The following is a 13491-nucleotide window of genomic DNA, read 5'->3' as shown; positions in this document are numbered from 1 at the left end:
CCCAAGTGTCAGTCTCCAAAAATCAGAACGAAGACTCTAAGAGCACGAGGGTGTGGGGCGCTTTATGGCTGTGCTGTTTTGACTGTGCTGTTTTTATGGGTTTCTCCACGTTTCTCTAAGTCATAGCCAGGACGCATTAGGTGAAAGTGTCGCTAAAATGATGCCTCTCCTCCAGGAAGGAGAAGGAAGCTTAGATGGTGTCAGTGTTGTCATAGCAAAGCATTTACTTGCTTAGCCCAGGCAGGTGCCGTGACCGTGCTCAGGAAAGGTCGATGTGTGTCCTCAGCTATCACCGCTTCTGTTTTCTCTTCAATCCAGGGTGCCCCCGGCTTCGACGGTGAGAAGGGCTTGCTGGGACAGAAAGTAAGTTTGAGGCGTAAAATGTGACCTAGTCCAGGCCTGAGACACCTCACAGAGGTCACATGTGAAGACGGGGGCATCCCAGAAAAAAAACGCCCCCCCTTAAAAGTTCCCACATTTGCAGCTGCAGAAACGATGCCTCCCCGGTCACCCTTGAAGCGCGGCGCTTGCTCGCATTTTCTGTCGTTTGGCAGGCCAGCACGGGGGCCCTCCCGCCCCAGGCCGCCCACCGCCTGCCCCTCCCCCTGCTGGCCACAGCCCCCGGGGCCTCCAGTCTGGCCCTTCCTGTGTCGTCACCAGCGTCCTGTACGAAGGTGGCTGACATGGCGGCCGACAGTCCACCCGCGTCCTTCATCTACTGATCGCTCACGTTTTGACACTGGGTCTTCAGGGACGACCCAGTCTGTTGTCTTTACACCGGGTTCCACGGACAGATTTTTGGTCCCCTTTGTAGGAAGCAAATGTTTGGTGAGGAATGCCTCGGGAACCCGGATCAGGCGTAGGGCTGTCGGAATGCCGGATCTTATGAGAGAGAAGACGTATAAATAGGTCTTTATAGTGACGATTCCTTTGTTTTCACCGTTCGCTGTCTTCACTGAGGCCCTGCGCTACTCTCCACGAGTGTCTTCCACCCAGCACTCCTCGGGAGTTCCACGTCCACGCGGGCAGCATCGTTTGAGCGGCTGGCTGTGTCTCGCTGGACACGGCTCGGTCAGCATGCCTGGTCACCGACGCCACGGTCCCTCCAGGCTCCATCCAGCCTCTGGGCCGTGTCATGACCTCCTCCTCTAGGCAGGAGGTCACTTTTAATATCAGGGAACTTTGCCTTCTCTTTCCAGTCTTCACTTAGTATGAAACAGAGTCTGCCTAAACCAGAGGCCCAGCATGAAACACCGAATTAAGCCAATCTTGGTTCATTCTAAACAAAGTAACTTTCAGCATGCATGTGCCTGGATTTCAAAATATCCTGTAAGGTAATCAAATAACGCACATTTTTATCCCATTGGCATTCTGATTTTACAGAGCCTTAGCATATATATTCTTTTGCAAGAAGGAATAAATTTCTGGATTTTTTTTTTTAAGCTTTAAATACCTATCCAGATACAATGCAGCCCATAAGGGTAACCCTTGCCTTTCAATAAGTATTCAAGGGAATTAAAATGTGATCATTACAATTAGAGATTTTTTAAGTCAAGAGCAAAAGCTTCTAAATGAAGAGGCTTCATGCTTCTAGTTGGAATTAACTAAAAATTTTCAGAACCCGCCTTGGGAGCTGGTTTTGATAGGTGGGTCAAGTTGCCAACACTCTACCCCCACTGGTCAGTCTTGAAGTCAAACATCAGGGCAGTTGGTGTGTGTGACTCAGCAGGAAGGACTCAGGACCCTCCAAGAAACACATCTGACTCAAAAGACGAACCTGAGCCTAAGGATGCCCAAGACCTAACAACCACTAGCGGTCCAGAGACCGTCGGGGGCCCAGCTCCACAAGGATGGAGTGGACCAGGTCCACCATGTAGGGTGTTCACACCAAATGACCCTGGTCTCCTCAACAGCCACAGGAGAAGGAACTAAAAAGAGAGAAAGGAGGAGAAGCAAGCAAGCTGAGACCTCCCAGCCGAATGCCATAGTTAGACTTTTATTGAATCCTGATTCAAACAGAGCAACTTTAAAAAGACACGTTTGAAACTAAACTAAGGGAAAATTGAGTGCCAAGTGGGTGGAAGGTGATTCTAACCGACTATTGTTGATTTTCCTGGACTCCACTGGTGGCTCAGGTGGTGAAGAATCTGCCTGCAGTGCAGGAGACCCAGTTTCGATCCCTGGGTCTGGAAGATCCCCTGGAGACAGGGAATGGCTACAGACTCCAGTGTTCTTGCCTGGAGAATCCCAGGGACAGTTGATTTTGTTAGATACAATATACTGTGGTCACACCTTTATATTTTAGAGATAAAATAAGCACCAAGCATCTTTCCTGCAGGGAAGCAGAGGACTGGACGGGTACCAAGGCCCTGACGGATTGCCAGGACCCAAGGTGGGCTCAGGTCTCCTCTGTAGGGTGGGGGGCAGCTTTCACTTCCTTCCTCCGGGTGGTGGTCTGATCACCTCCTGTCCACCCTCATCGGAGAAGCAGGGAGGGGGCTGAGAGAGGCGGAACTGTAGTAACAAGCGGGTGGGGGCCCCTGGTTCCCATGAATAATTCCATGGGCAGGCAGGGGGAGTTGAGGACTCAGGGTGCAGCTGCTCCAGCTATCAGAGGACCTAGCAAGGTGGGGGGCATACCCCACCAGGCGGGACACCACCGATGAGGACAGAGGGCTCACAGCCAGGCCTTCTGGGGCGGGCGAGGCTCAGAGATGTCTAGGCAGCTCGTGGAGTCTGGGTCTCACCATCCAGATGGTATTAGATCGGGTGTGGGCACACACCCCCAGCTCACCTTCACGGGCGATCCAGTGGTGCCGTCAATGCAGAGGAGTCTGCCCGGAGGCAGGCGGTCCCCTGGACACTCCTGGTGTCTGGCAGGGGTCTCAGGGTAAGAGGGACCCCTGCCCGCTCCGTCCTCTGCCGGCGTGTCCGGCTGGCAGCCGGGAGGCTGGACTGACCAGCGCGGGCGTGGAGTGTGGGCGGCAGCCTCCGCCCGGCTCGTCGTCCTCTCGGATCTGGACGCAGCCTTCAGGTGCAGAGCTCCAAGAGGCCAGCTCACCGTCTCTTGTTTCCCTGTCTTCCTTCTCCAGGGAGAAATGGGCGACCCAGGCCCCCCCGGCCTCCCGGCCTACTCCCCGCACCCTTCCGTGGCCAAAGGTCTGTGCCGTTCATTCTTCACGCTCACATCCCGCGGGCTTTGTTGTCTGCTGTGGACCCAGAGCCGTGAGCTCGGGGGAAAGACTTTCTAAGCAAAACAAGGGAAATGCTGTTCAGCCCTTAACCTCGGAGAACCTGTCCCGTGAACGCTCCCTCCCTGTGGGATAAGAGGGGTGTCACGGAGCGCCCCCTGCTTTCCTCCTCTGGGAAAGGCTTTTGTTCCGGCCTATCTCGTATGGGCTCTGGCCCTGCCACCCACAGCGGCGCCGCAGAAGCCCGGCCTGGTGCCCGCCGGACCTCCATGGGCACTGCCCAGCACCTTCCCTGGTTTCTACTCCAGCTCTGGGTGTGGCCGCTCTGAGCCTTCTGTCTGGCTGATGTGCCCCCGGGATGTCCTTCCCTGACCCTCCTCCGCCCTCCTCTGCGCCTGGACGCCCTTCCCTGACCCTCCTCCGCCCTCCTCTGCTCCTGGACGCCCTTCCCTGACCCTCCTCCGTCCTTCCCTGACCCTCCTCCGCCCTCCCCTGCGCCTGGACGCCCTTCCCTGACCCTCCTCCGCCCTCCCCTGCGCCTGGACGCCCTTCCCTGACCCTCCTCCGCCCTCCCCTGCGCCTGGACGCCCTTCCCTGACCCTCCTCCGCCCTCCCCTGCTCCTGGACGCCCTTCCCTGACCCTCCTCCGCCCTCCTCTGCTCCTGGACGCCCTTCCCTGACCCTCCTCCGCCCTCCCCTGCGCCTGGACGCCCTTCCCTGACCCTCCTCCGCCCTCCCCTGCGCCTGGACGCCCTTCCCTGACCCTCCTCCGCCCTCCTCTGCTCCTGGACGCCCTTCCCTGACCCTCCTCCGTCCTTCCCTGACCCTCCTCCGTCCTTCCCTGACCCTCCTCCGCCCTCCTCTGCTCCTAGACGCCCTTCCCTGACCCTCCTCCGCCCTCCTCTGCTCCTGGACGCCCTTCCCTGACCCTCCTCCGTCCTTCCCTGACCCTCCTCCGCCCTCCCTGTCCTGGACCCCTTCCCTGACCCTCCTCCGCCCTCCCCTGCGCCTGGACGCCCTTCCCTGACCCTCCTCCGCCCTCCCCTGCGCCTGGACGCCCTTCCCTGACCCTCCTCCGCCCTCCCCTGCTCCTGGACGCCCTTCCCTGACCCTCCTCCGCCCTCCCCTGCACCTGGACGCCCTTCCCTGACCCTCCTCCGCCCTCCCCTGCGCCTGGACGCCCTCCCCTGCCCCTCCTCCGCCCTCCCCTGCGCCTGGACGCCCTGCCCTGACCCTCCGCCGCCGTCCCCCGCCTGTGCCAGCTGTCAGGTCGCCTCTGGAGCCGGGCGCTCTGCCCTCTGACTCGGCGGCTGCGCTGCTGCCCAGGCGCACCTCTGCGGGACTCAAGTGTCGGTCAAGCGTGTGGCACTGAGCCGGCACACTCACGAGCTCAGAAATGCTGCCCACTATTATTTTCATTCTCCGTGGTCCCTCGAAGTCAGAGTTTCCCCCCAAATAACCCTCCCATCCTTTGAAGCCTCCCTATATTGTTTTGGTATTCTGGGCCTGTCTCGTTCTATAATATTTATAGGAATTTTCTGTCAACCCTGTTTGGGCTTCCCGGCTGGCTGTGATAAAGAATCTGCCTGTCAATACAGGGGACGTGGGTTCCATCCCTGGGTGGGGAAGATCCCCTGGAGGAGGAAATGGCAACCCACTCCAATATTCTTGCCTGGAGAATCCCCTGGACAGAGGAGCCTAGCGGGCTGCAGTCCATGGGGTTGCACAGAGTCAGATGATCAACCTTATCTAATTAAGAATGAGCTCCCTGAAGGCGGGGCCACCATAGATGAAACATCTGGACCCCGCGTGCCTCATGCAATGGACAGGGCATCAGTCCCTATACCTCCAACCAGTGTGAACATCTGCCCCGAGGCCTGGACAGTGGTCCTTTCATCGTGGGGTGTCTGTCTCGGTTCCAGGTGTCAGAGGTGAGCCTGGATCCCCAGGAGCCCCCGGGGAGCCAGGAGCCCGCGGGGAGCCAGGAGACCCCGGTCTGCCGGGCCAGCCGGGCACGACTATCGGAGACGAAGGTACTGAGCTTCCGTGGCCTCGAAGCTAAGACGTGCGCGTGGGTCTCCCACGAGCCCTGCCTCTCGCCGGCCCGAGCGCGCCTGCGTCTCGAGTGCGTGTGGATGTGGTCACAGAGCCGCTGTGTCCTAAGCTGCACGCGCTGCTGACGGCAACGCGCGCGGCTCTGTCTGTCGCTGGCTGGGAGGAGCACAGGCGTCCAAGCATTCTAGCAGCTCTCGGGCTGGCCTCTGGGGGAGGGCAGAGGGGCTTTGTAAAGTGGAACGGTGCTGATGAAATACACCAGCGGCATCGCCCTTTACGTCGCTGGCTGGACCGTAAACCATGGGTCCAGGAGGGTCTCGGGGCGCAGCAGCCCCGTGGCTGAATCCCGGGGGCTCACAAGGCTGTGTTCGCTGTTGGGTTTTCAGATGAGAAGAGAGGCTTGCCGGGCGAGATGGGACCCAAAGGCTTCACAGGAGAACGTGGTTTCCCCGCGCTGTACCCCGGCCCCCCAGGGGCCGATGGGAAGCCAGGGCTCCGGGGTCCCCCCGGGCGCCCAGGACCGCCCGGCCCAGACGGTAAGTGGAGGGAAAGTCAAGGGCGGGGCATGCTGACGTCCGGACAAAGGGGCCTGGTCGCAGCCGCATTCTCAGTGGGGTTTTTCTGCTGAATAATTCTGTGGACGAGGTGGCGGGTGGTGGGCGAGGAGGTGGCAGGCCATCCTGGGCCCGCCGTGACCGCCCCCTGCCCTGGGCTGACCATCTCGGGGCAGACGGGAAGGGCCCGCCGTGCCCGCCGCCTGTCTTGGGCTGACCCCCGCAGAGCAGACTTGAGGCTCTGCCTTCTGGGCCCCCTCGAGCCGGAGGGTACGCTTGATGCCAGGAGTGGCTGTAGCACCTGTGGTGAGACACAGCAGCTTGGGGGGCTCAGACAGACGATCTGAGTCCTCAGACTGGACAAGTACGGCGTCTGGCCCCCGGTGCTGTTGGGCGAGGGGTCCCAAAGAGTCAGACGCGGCTGAGCAACTAAGCACAGCACGGCAGTGTGTGTGGGTCCAGCTAAAAGGCAGACCCAGAGACGAGGCTTTTGCCACGGTCTTTGCTGTCTCTTGAGAAGAAAACCTTTCGGAGGCGTGAGAAGCGCATTGGTACCTGCTCCTTTGAGGAGAGAAGGCAGCAGTTACTTCTCTGGTTCCAGGTTGTCTTCTGAGTTACTCTGGTTCTGTGTTCCCAATTTCCCTTCAACTGCAAAAATCAGATTCTTACATTCTTTTGAAAAATTTCGGTACAGATATTTCCCTGGAATTTGCCAAGTGGTTTGAGCAGTGTGATCACTGATGTGTTTTATTACCCTGACAGTAATGTTTAGTCCTGTACCGTCTGTGATCATGGCTAAGCATTGCATTTCCTGAGTCAGTGGTGCCTGTCGCTTCTTCCCTTTTTTGGCAACAGAACACGATGTATTAAAAATAAAAGCATACAAATATGCCTCTTTAAAAGATGGTGATTGAAGGCTAACCTTGCCATCCTTCCTGTAACTAAATTCCATTTCGATAAAGACACAAACGCATACCATCTGGCTTCATAAATCTTACTTAGTAAATCTACAACTTACTCAGAAGTCATCTGTAAACATGTGATCTAATTTCTGGTCCATATGGTTAACTGAAAAAGGGGTTTATAACATAGATGGAATGGTGTCTGATAGATTTATCAACTTAAAAGTTTAAGAGCACACAACTTAAGTTCTCCTTGAAGTATTCATTTTACCCCATGAGACACATTGTTCCCAAATCACTTTTTAGAAGCAATCTCCTGTACAAAAAGTAGTCAAGCATAATGGCCTTTTAAAATAGTTTTGTGAACAGTCATAATTTAATATTGATGATCTTGAGTCCCACAGAGCTCTCCAGCCTTTCCCCTGGAACAAAGTTGTTGGATTCTTTTCTTGTTATCTGCATTTCACCAGGTTTTCTGTGTTGCTACTGATGGAAACCAGAATTTTTAATTTTTCGCGGTTCCAGCGAAGGCAAACGATGAAGGCAGTTTTCTTTCTGAACCAAGCGTCTGCTTACCCCCAGCTGCAGATCAACGGTCGGTCAACCAGGCCGACCGTTGGCGCAGCCCCACTGAGCTCTAGAATAAGTCAGGGCACGGCCAGGTCTCTTACGGCCACTTCGGGAAAATCGTGTGGGAAAGATCACAGAGGCTCACTGCTGTTCTTTAGGACTCGCTTGCAGTTATTAATTTAATTAAGTTATCAGATGAAGAAAAGGCAGTATAGGAAGGAAGGAGGGAGGTGCACCTTCAGAGAGCCCCAAAGTGTCTTTTCTGGCTAGACTTTCAAACAGTGTGAAGAACACCCACGATGTCTTTGTCTCAGATTTTAAAAGACAGCACCCCTGAAGTATCCGTGGTTAAATAACTCCCCGTAATACTAGCTTCTCCTAATGCATCAGAACCTGGAGACATAGCATAAAGCCCTCAGCCCACCGCTAGGCTGACAAGCTCTTGACCTGGTCCCCAGTGCCCATGGAGCCCATGCTGGGTGCCATTTGCCCCATCAGAGCCCCCCGGCCGGCACCCCTCCACACACTCTCCCCTGGCTCGCTGTCTCTCCCCTTCCTTCTGAGGCTCCTTTGCTGGGTCTTCCTTCTTCCCCTCCACCATCCCGTGGAGGATGGAATTCCTTGCCAGTATCTCTCCACCCAGCAGACTCTTGCTTTGACAAGAGTTTAATACCGTGATGTACCAGCTGTCCCCAACTGCGTCCCCGTTGCCAGAATCTTGGCTCCCTGTCCACAGATGCCAAATAGAAACACAGAGACAGTTTGGAAGAAATAGAAAAGAGTGCCTGATTATTTTTGCCAGGCAAAGGGGAAACACAGCAGGCTAGCGCCTGGAGAACTGTGCCCCCCCACCCCTTTCTCAAGAACAGGGAGGGGTTTTATAGCCTCTTGAAGGTCTTGGTTTTTTTCTTTTTTTTTTCCTGCGATGTTTCAAAACGGCCACAGCTGGCATCAGGCAACTCAGGAACTGGGTCCAGTGTCCCTGAAGCTATCGGCCCCCGACCTTCCCTCTGAAATGCAGAATGCTACGAGAGAGTGTGGAGCCGGGGAGTGCCTGGTGCAGAGTGCCGTCTGTATGGAGTCAGAGGGTGATTAGCCTCGTGAAGGACAGGGCCAGCTCCCAGTGCTTATGAGCAGCAAGAGCTGGCGAGCAACCACGGCTGTTTAGGTCTTGCCAGCCTGTTGGGCTGGCACTCTGTTCTCTCGTTTCGATTCTGCTGCGACGGCCCTAGCCTAGTCCTGTACGCTGAGCGGCAAACTCCTCCCAGCAGTTAACTAGACACCTTGTCTCCGCTGCGTGTCTCACAGGCATCTCCAGCTCGGTGAGCCCTCAGCTGGACTCAGGGTCTCCCCTCCCCAGCCCAGCCAGCACGGTCCTGCACTGGGGCCTCGCCCATCTCCACCGACGCGGGACCTCGAGCCAGACCCTGGGCGCCAGCACCCTGCCGTGGTGCTTCTCGGGAATGTACAACCTCGTTCCCACCACGAGAGGGCGCTCCGATCGAGCGGAACGCGGAGCGTTTTCTGGGCTTTAGAGTCTATTTCTTAACACGGTAGCTCAGATGTCCTCGCTTGAAATGGTCAGAGCCCTACAGACGGGCAGGACACCTGAAGGGTCCCCATCCTAGTGAAGGGGGAAGGTGAGGAGGGGGTGGATCACAGGTTATCCACACGGTCACACGTGTGCGTGTGTGGACATGTGTGCGCCCGGTGTGGAAGCCCCTGGGGCCTGCAGGGAGGGGCGTGCCAGGCTCACCTGTTCCAGGCCGGGGCAGGGCAGGGAAGAGCTCCCCTTGACGCCTTTCATGGTTTGGTTTTGCTCTGGGTTTTTGTCTCTCTGGGAACCAGAGGTCATGGTGATCCCAAGTCTTTGACGCGTAAGTAAAATACGTGATTAAAAAGAATCGAAACTCTTCTTTGGACTGAACTTTTCTGAAAAGTAAAGATGTCTATTTCCAGACTTTAATGGGAAAACTGAAATCACAGGTGTTCACATGTCTTTCCAGCCCTGGAAGCAGTGGCCACAAAAAGGAAGTCTCTATGTCTTTCTGAGAGCGCTTGGGCTGCAGTTGGGCAGGGGGTGGTCGTCGTCGGTTGGGAGATACAGCTGTAAACCTTCCCTCGTGGGAAGCAGACGGCCAGCCCTGGGCTGAGCTGACGTGCCGTCCTTGTGGGTCTTCCCCTCAGGTTTTCTGTTCGGCCTGAAAGGAGCAACAGGAAGTGGGGGCTTCCCGGGCTCCTCCGGGTTCCCAGGGGCTCGTGGACAGAAAGGATGGAAAGGTGAGGCTGGCTGGGGGTGAGGGGCAGGGCGCTGCTTGGCCCTCCTGCGACAGCCCACCCTCCGCTGGTTCTGAGATGGAGATAAGACCCCCAACCCCGCTCCCCCCCAACCCAGGGGTGAGAGGACCAGAGTGGGCACGTCCTCCCGGTGCGGTCCTCCCAGCCCAGCCCCTGCCTGCAGGGCCACAGGAGGACTGTACCTGCGGGTCGTGGATAAACAGCATGGCACCACGTCTCCCCCACATTGCAGGTGACGCCGGCGACTGTAAATGTGCAGATCAGTTCATCAGGGGTCCTCCAGGGCTGCCAGGACCCAAGGGCTTTGCAGGTGCCAACGGGCAGCCTGGCAGTAAAGGCAGCCAAGGAGACCCCGGCCCGCACGGCCTCCCCGGGTTCTCCGGGTTCAAGGTGAGAGACCAGTTCCACCACGAGACCGACAAGACGACCTTGACACCTGACCCCACGGGCCCCCTGCCCAGCTTTCATTTACGGAATCATACACACTAGACCAGCAACACTTACACACCCAGGGCACCGCTCAAAAAAAGCTGCATGTTCCCAGAGACACGTAAATGTTTTCCTGGTGGGAACGTGAAGTGGGGCAGCCATTGTGGAAAACAGCTTGATGCTTCCTCGAAAGGTCAAACATAGAGGTATCACGTGCCCCGGAAAGTCCCCTCCTAAGTGCAGACCCGGGAGAGTGAAAGCACGTGTCCACACCAATGGGGTGCCCTCAGAAACACGACGCTACGTGAGTTAAGACAGACACGGCAGAACAGGTGTTATGTGATGCCATTCCTATGAAGTGTCCAGAACAGGGCTCTTCAGACAGAAAGTAGGTTGGTGGTTGGTGGTTGCCGAGGGTTGGAAGGAGGGAGAATGGGAGTGACTGGCTCTTTTTGGGGTGATGAAAATGGTCTGGAATTAGGTGAGACCAATGGTTGCAGAACTTTGTGAAAATACTAAAAAAAAAAAAAACCCACACCCTGAATTGTGTGCTTTAAAATGATTAATCTTCTGTGAGTTGTATCTCAAACGAAGAAACCCGTCTATACTTCAGATTTAGTGTTTTATGAAGGCTCCCTTCACTCCATGAAAATCGAGACGTCCAAGTAAATCATGAATGTACTTTGGGTGAATGTGTGGGATTTTCTGCCTGTGGATTCCAGCTAAGTGGGCCTCATTTCCCACCCTAAGAAAAGATGGTCCAGAGTAGGTCTTTCTTTGTGGCAGGTTTGAACTCACTCGTGATTTCAAAGCAAATTTTAGGGGGAGACAAAGAAACTATTTTTTATTTATTTTTTACTTAAAAAGAGAACTGTGGGACATTTATACAGTGGAAAGTCTAGCATTTTGTATACTCAGCAGTAGAGGAATGTTTGCTCAGGACCCCCAGCCAAGGATGCTCAGAACCACCTGGCGCGGTGTCGAGACGCAGGCGGCATGCGGCCCCTCAAGCTGCGGGTGCAGAGGGTCATTGCTCAGACTGCTTCGTGCTGAGGGAGCTCTGCGGGTGAAAATGGGGTCTAAAGCCCTGCTCTGCTCCATTCTCTGGGACTTCCCAGAAGACAAGTGCTTCCATCCAACCGGACGTAGGAGGCGCTACATTTCCTGCTGGTTTAAAAATGCCATCATCTCCAAATCCTGGCTAAGCGCGTGGAAGTTGGCTCAAGTATTCAGAAAGCGTGTGCATGGTGCGAATCCAGGCTGAGCAATGGCGGAACTGGTAGGACGTTCGGTTCTTCGGAAAGCGATGGCGCGATCCGAGAAGCCTGGTGGACCTCGCTTCATGCACATGGAGTGTCAAAACTCTTCCAGGAGCGTGTGCTTCCCGAAGCTGTTGCACGCACACCCGCGGCACCTGCGCTCACACGTCCCAGGCACTGTGCTTTGCTGCTGTTCAGTCCTAAGCTGTGTTCGGCTCTGTGCAACCCCGTCGACTGTAGCCCCCCAGGCTCCTCTGTCCATGGGATTCTCCAGGCAAGAGTACTGGAGTGGGTTGTCACTCCCTCCTCCAGGGGATCTTCCCCACCCAGGGAGTGAACCCGCATCTCCTGCATAGGCAGGTGGATTCTTTACCACTGAGCCACATCTTGTGTCTGATTGTACGCTTATGTATCTGCAGCAGGAGAGCCTCAGACAGTTTTTTTGTGGTTTAATATCTATACTGATAGGATCTGCAAGAGCGCCTCAAATACGGAAGTTGGTTAGTAAATGAACCCGTGCATCCATCCGCTTGCCCAGCACCTCCTAGCCACGCCCTGCCTGTGTGGGAGACTTTGTTCTAGATACAGAGAGAATGTCACCCTTTCCTGCAAAGAACAAAATCGATAAGTGGAGTCTCTGTGGGCTTTTTAAGGAGAAAAGAACATGTCATTTGAAACATTCCATTTAATTAAACCAACGCTTAAAGCTTCCATATGCCTGCAAATACCAGCAACCAGGAGCTGCCCCAGACTAGCGTATCACGCACATAAAGTGCATCCTGGGACTTCCCTGGTGGTCAGGCAGCTAGGACTCTGCACTCGCGGGGCAGGGGCCGAGGTTCCACGCCCGGCCGGGTAGCTAGACCCCACAAGCCGCAGCCAAGAGTTCTGACGTGCTGAAACTAACTAACGGAGCATGAATGCATCCTGAAACGCTCGTCTGCTCATTTCTGCTCCCTGAAAGACCTAAGCTAGACTTTACAGCTTCAAATGTGAATGTCCCCAACTTGAGTTGTCTCTAAAGTATGATTTTTTTTTCCCACCTTGATTTCAGTTAGGAGGACAAGCTATAGAATAAATAACCCTTATTGCTCAATACTGAATGATCACAAAGATCCATCGTTCATACCTGGCGGCTTACTGTTTGCCCAGATTCTACGAAACTGTAGTTGAGTTAGCAGCCTTGAAGACGTGGTAGAGGACTCTTTCTCCAAAGTTAAGGAGTTTGAGACTGCGGATGGCGCTTCTGCAGCCCCGGGCCGGGCTCTGAGGGTCTGCCTTCCTGACAAGCTTCCAGGGAGGCCGGGGCTGCCCACCTGCAGGCCACACGCAGAGTGGCAAGGTCCTTACTTTCTGCATCCAGCCATGTGTGGCTACGTCCCTTAAGTTTTAGCTACTTAAAATTGTGCCATCAGCATCTGAGTTCCACCCTTCAAGTGTCCCGTGGCCATTGGTGGTTGGCAGCCGTGGCACGGGGCAGTCCGGACAGAAGTGCCCGGCTCTGGGCTTGATGCCAGGTAAAGGCCCTCAAGTCGTATGAGCGGGAGTCATTGTCTTCTCGGAGGCCCCGACCAGGGTGCAGAAAGAAGGAAATGTGTGTCTGTTTCCATAGGGAGCCCCTGGTAACGTCGGTCCCCCCGGGCCCAAAGGGATGAAGGGAGACTCCAGGACCATCACCACCAAAGGTGAGTCTCTGTGGGCGGCGGGTCTAAGGCCGTTCGCCCTCTGCTCGGCCTGGAAGGGTAGACTCACGCCGTGCCCCTCCTGCAGGTGAGCGGGGCCAGCCAGGCGTCCCTGGCGTGCCAGGGCTGAAAGGTACTGACGGCATCCCAGGACCACCCGGGCTCGATGGGTTCCACGGGCTCCCGGGCCCTCCCGTGAGTACCTCGGGGGGTGAGGGGAGCGGAGAGGGGGGCTCAGCCCTCACCCCCGTCAGCAACGTTCTTACACACCTGAGTGTCGGAGGTGCTCACCAGAACCACATCCTCCCAGCTCAACCTGTCCCCTTTTGATGAGCAGGAATCACAGTTTTTAAGGAAACAGTGATTGGGGTTGGAGCCAAGCCCAGCGGGAAGAATTGAAAGAAAAAGCAGAAATAAACATTCCTCTTGCTGTGACGTAGCGTGAGAGACCTGCCCCCTCTGCCAGCCGAATATTCCTAGACGGAGGGGGGGATCCCTTTTTCCAGGATTGCTTGTAAAACACACAACTTCGTTTTTGGAACACATGCACA

At 55.7% G+C, this 13491-nt stretch overlaps 1 protein-coding gene across 1 annotated transcript in view; it reads left to right on the top strand.

Annotated features, from left to right (window-relative positions):
* The window catches only part of COL4A2 (collagen type IV alpha 2 chain), a 156894-nt gene that overhangs the window by 117293 nt on the left and 26110 nt on the right, over positions 1–13491 (top strand). The window contains exons 16-24 of the mRNA XM_018056363.1: positions 319–363; positions 2339–2392; positions 3093–3159; positions 5114–5224; positions 5633–5782; positions 9460–9552; positions 9803–9960; positions 12871–12943; positions 13029–13135. Of these exons, the coding sequence (XP_017911852.1) occupies positions 319–363; positions 2339–2392; positions 3093–3159; positions 5114–5224; positions 5633–5782; positions 9460–9552; positions 9803–9960; positions 12871–12943; positions 13029–13135 (858 nt within the window). The remainder of the gene's footprint in view (positions 1–318; positions 364–2338; positions 2393–3092; positions 3160–5113; positions 5225–5632; positions 5783–9459; positions 9553–9802; positions 9961–12870; positions 12944–13028; positions 13136–13491) is intronic.

The sequence above is a fragment of the Capra hircus genome, chromosome 12 (assembly GCF_001704415.2).
Source record: "Capra hircus breed San Clemente chromosome 12, ASM170441v1, whole genome shotgun sequence".
NCBI lineage: Eukaryota > Metazoa > Chordata > Mammalia > Artiodactyla > Bovidae > Capra > Capra hircus.
This window is presented reverse-complemented; position numbering and strand designations above follow the sequence as displayed.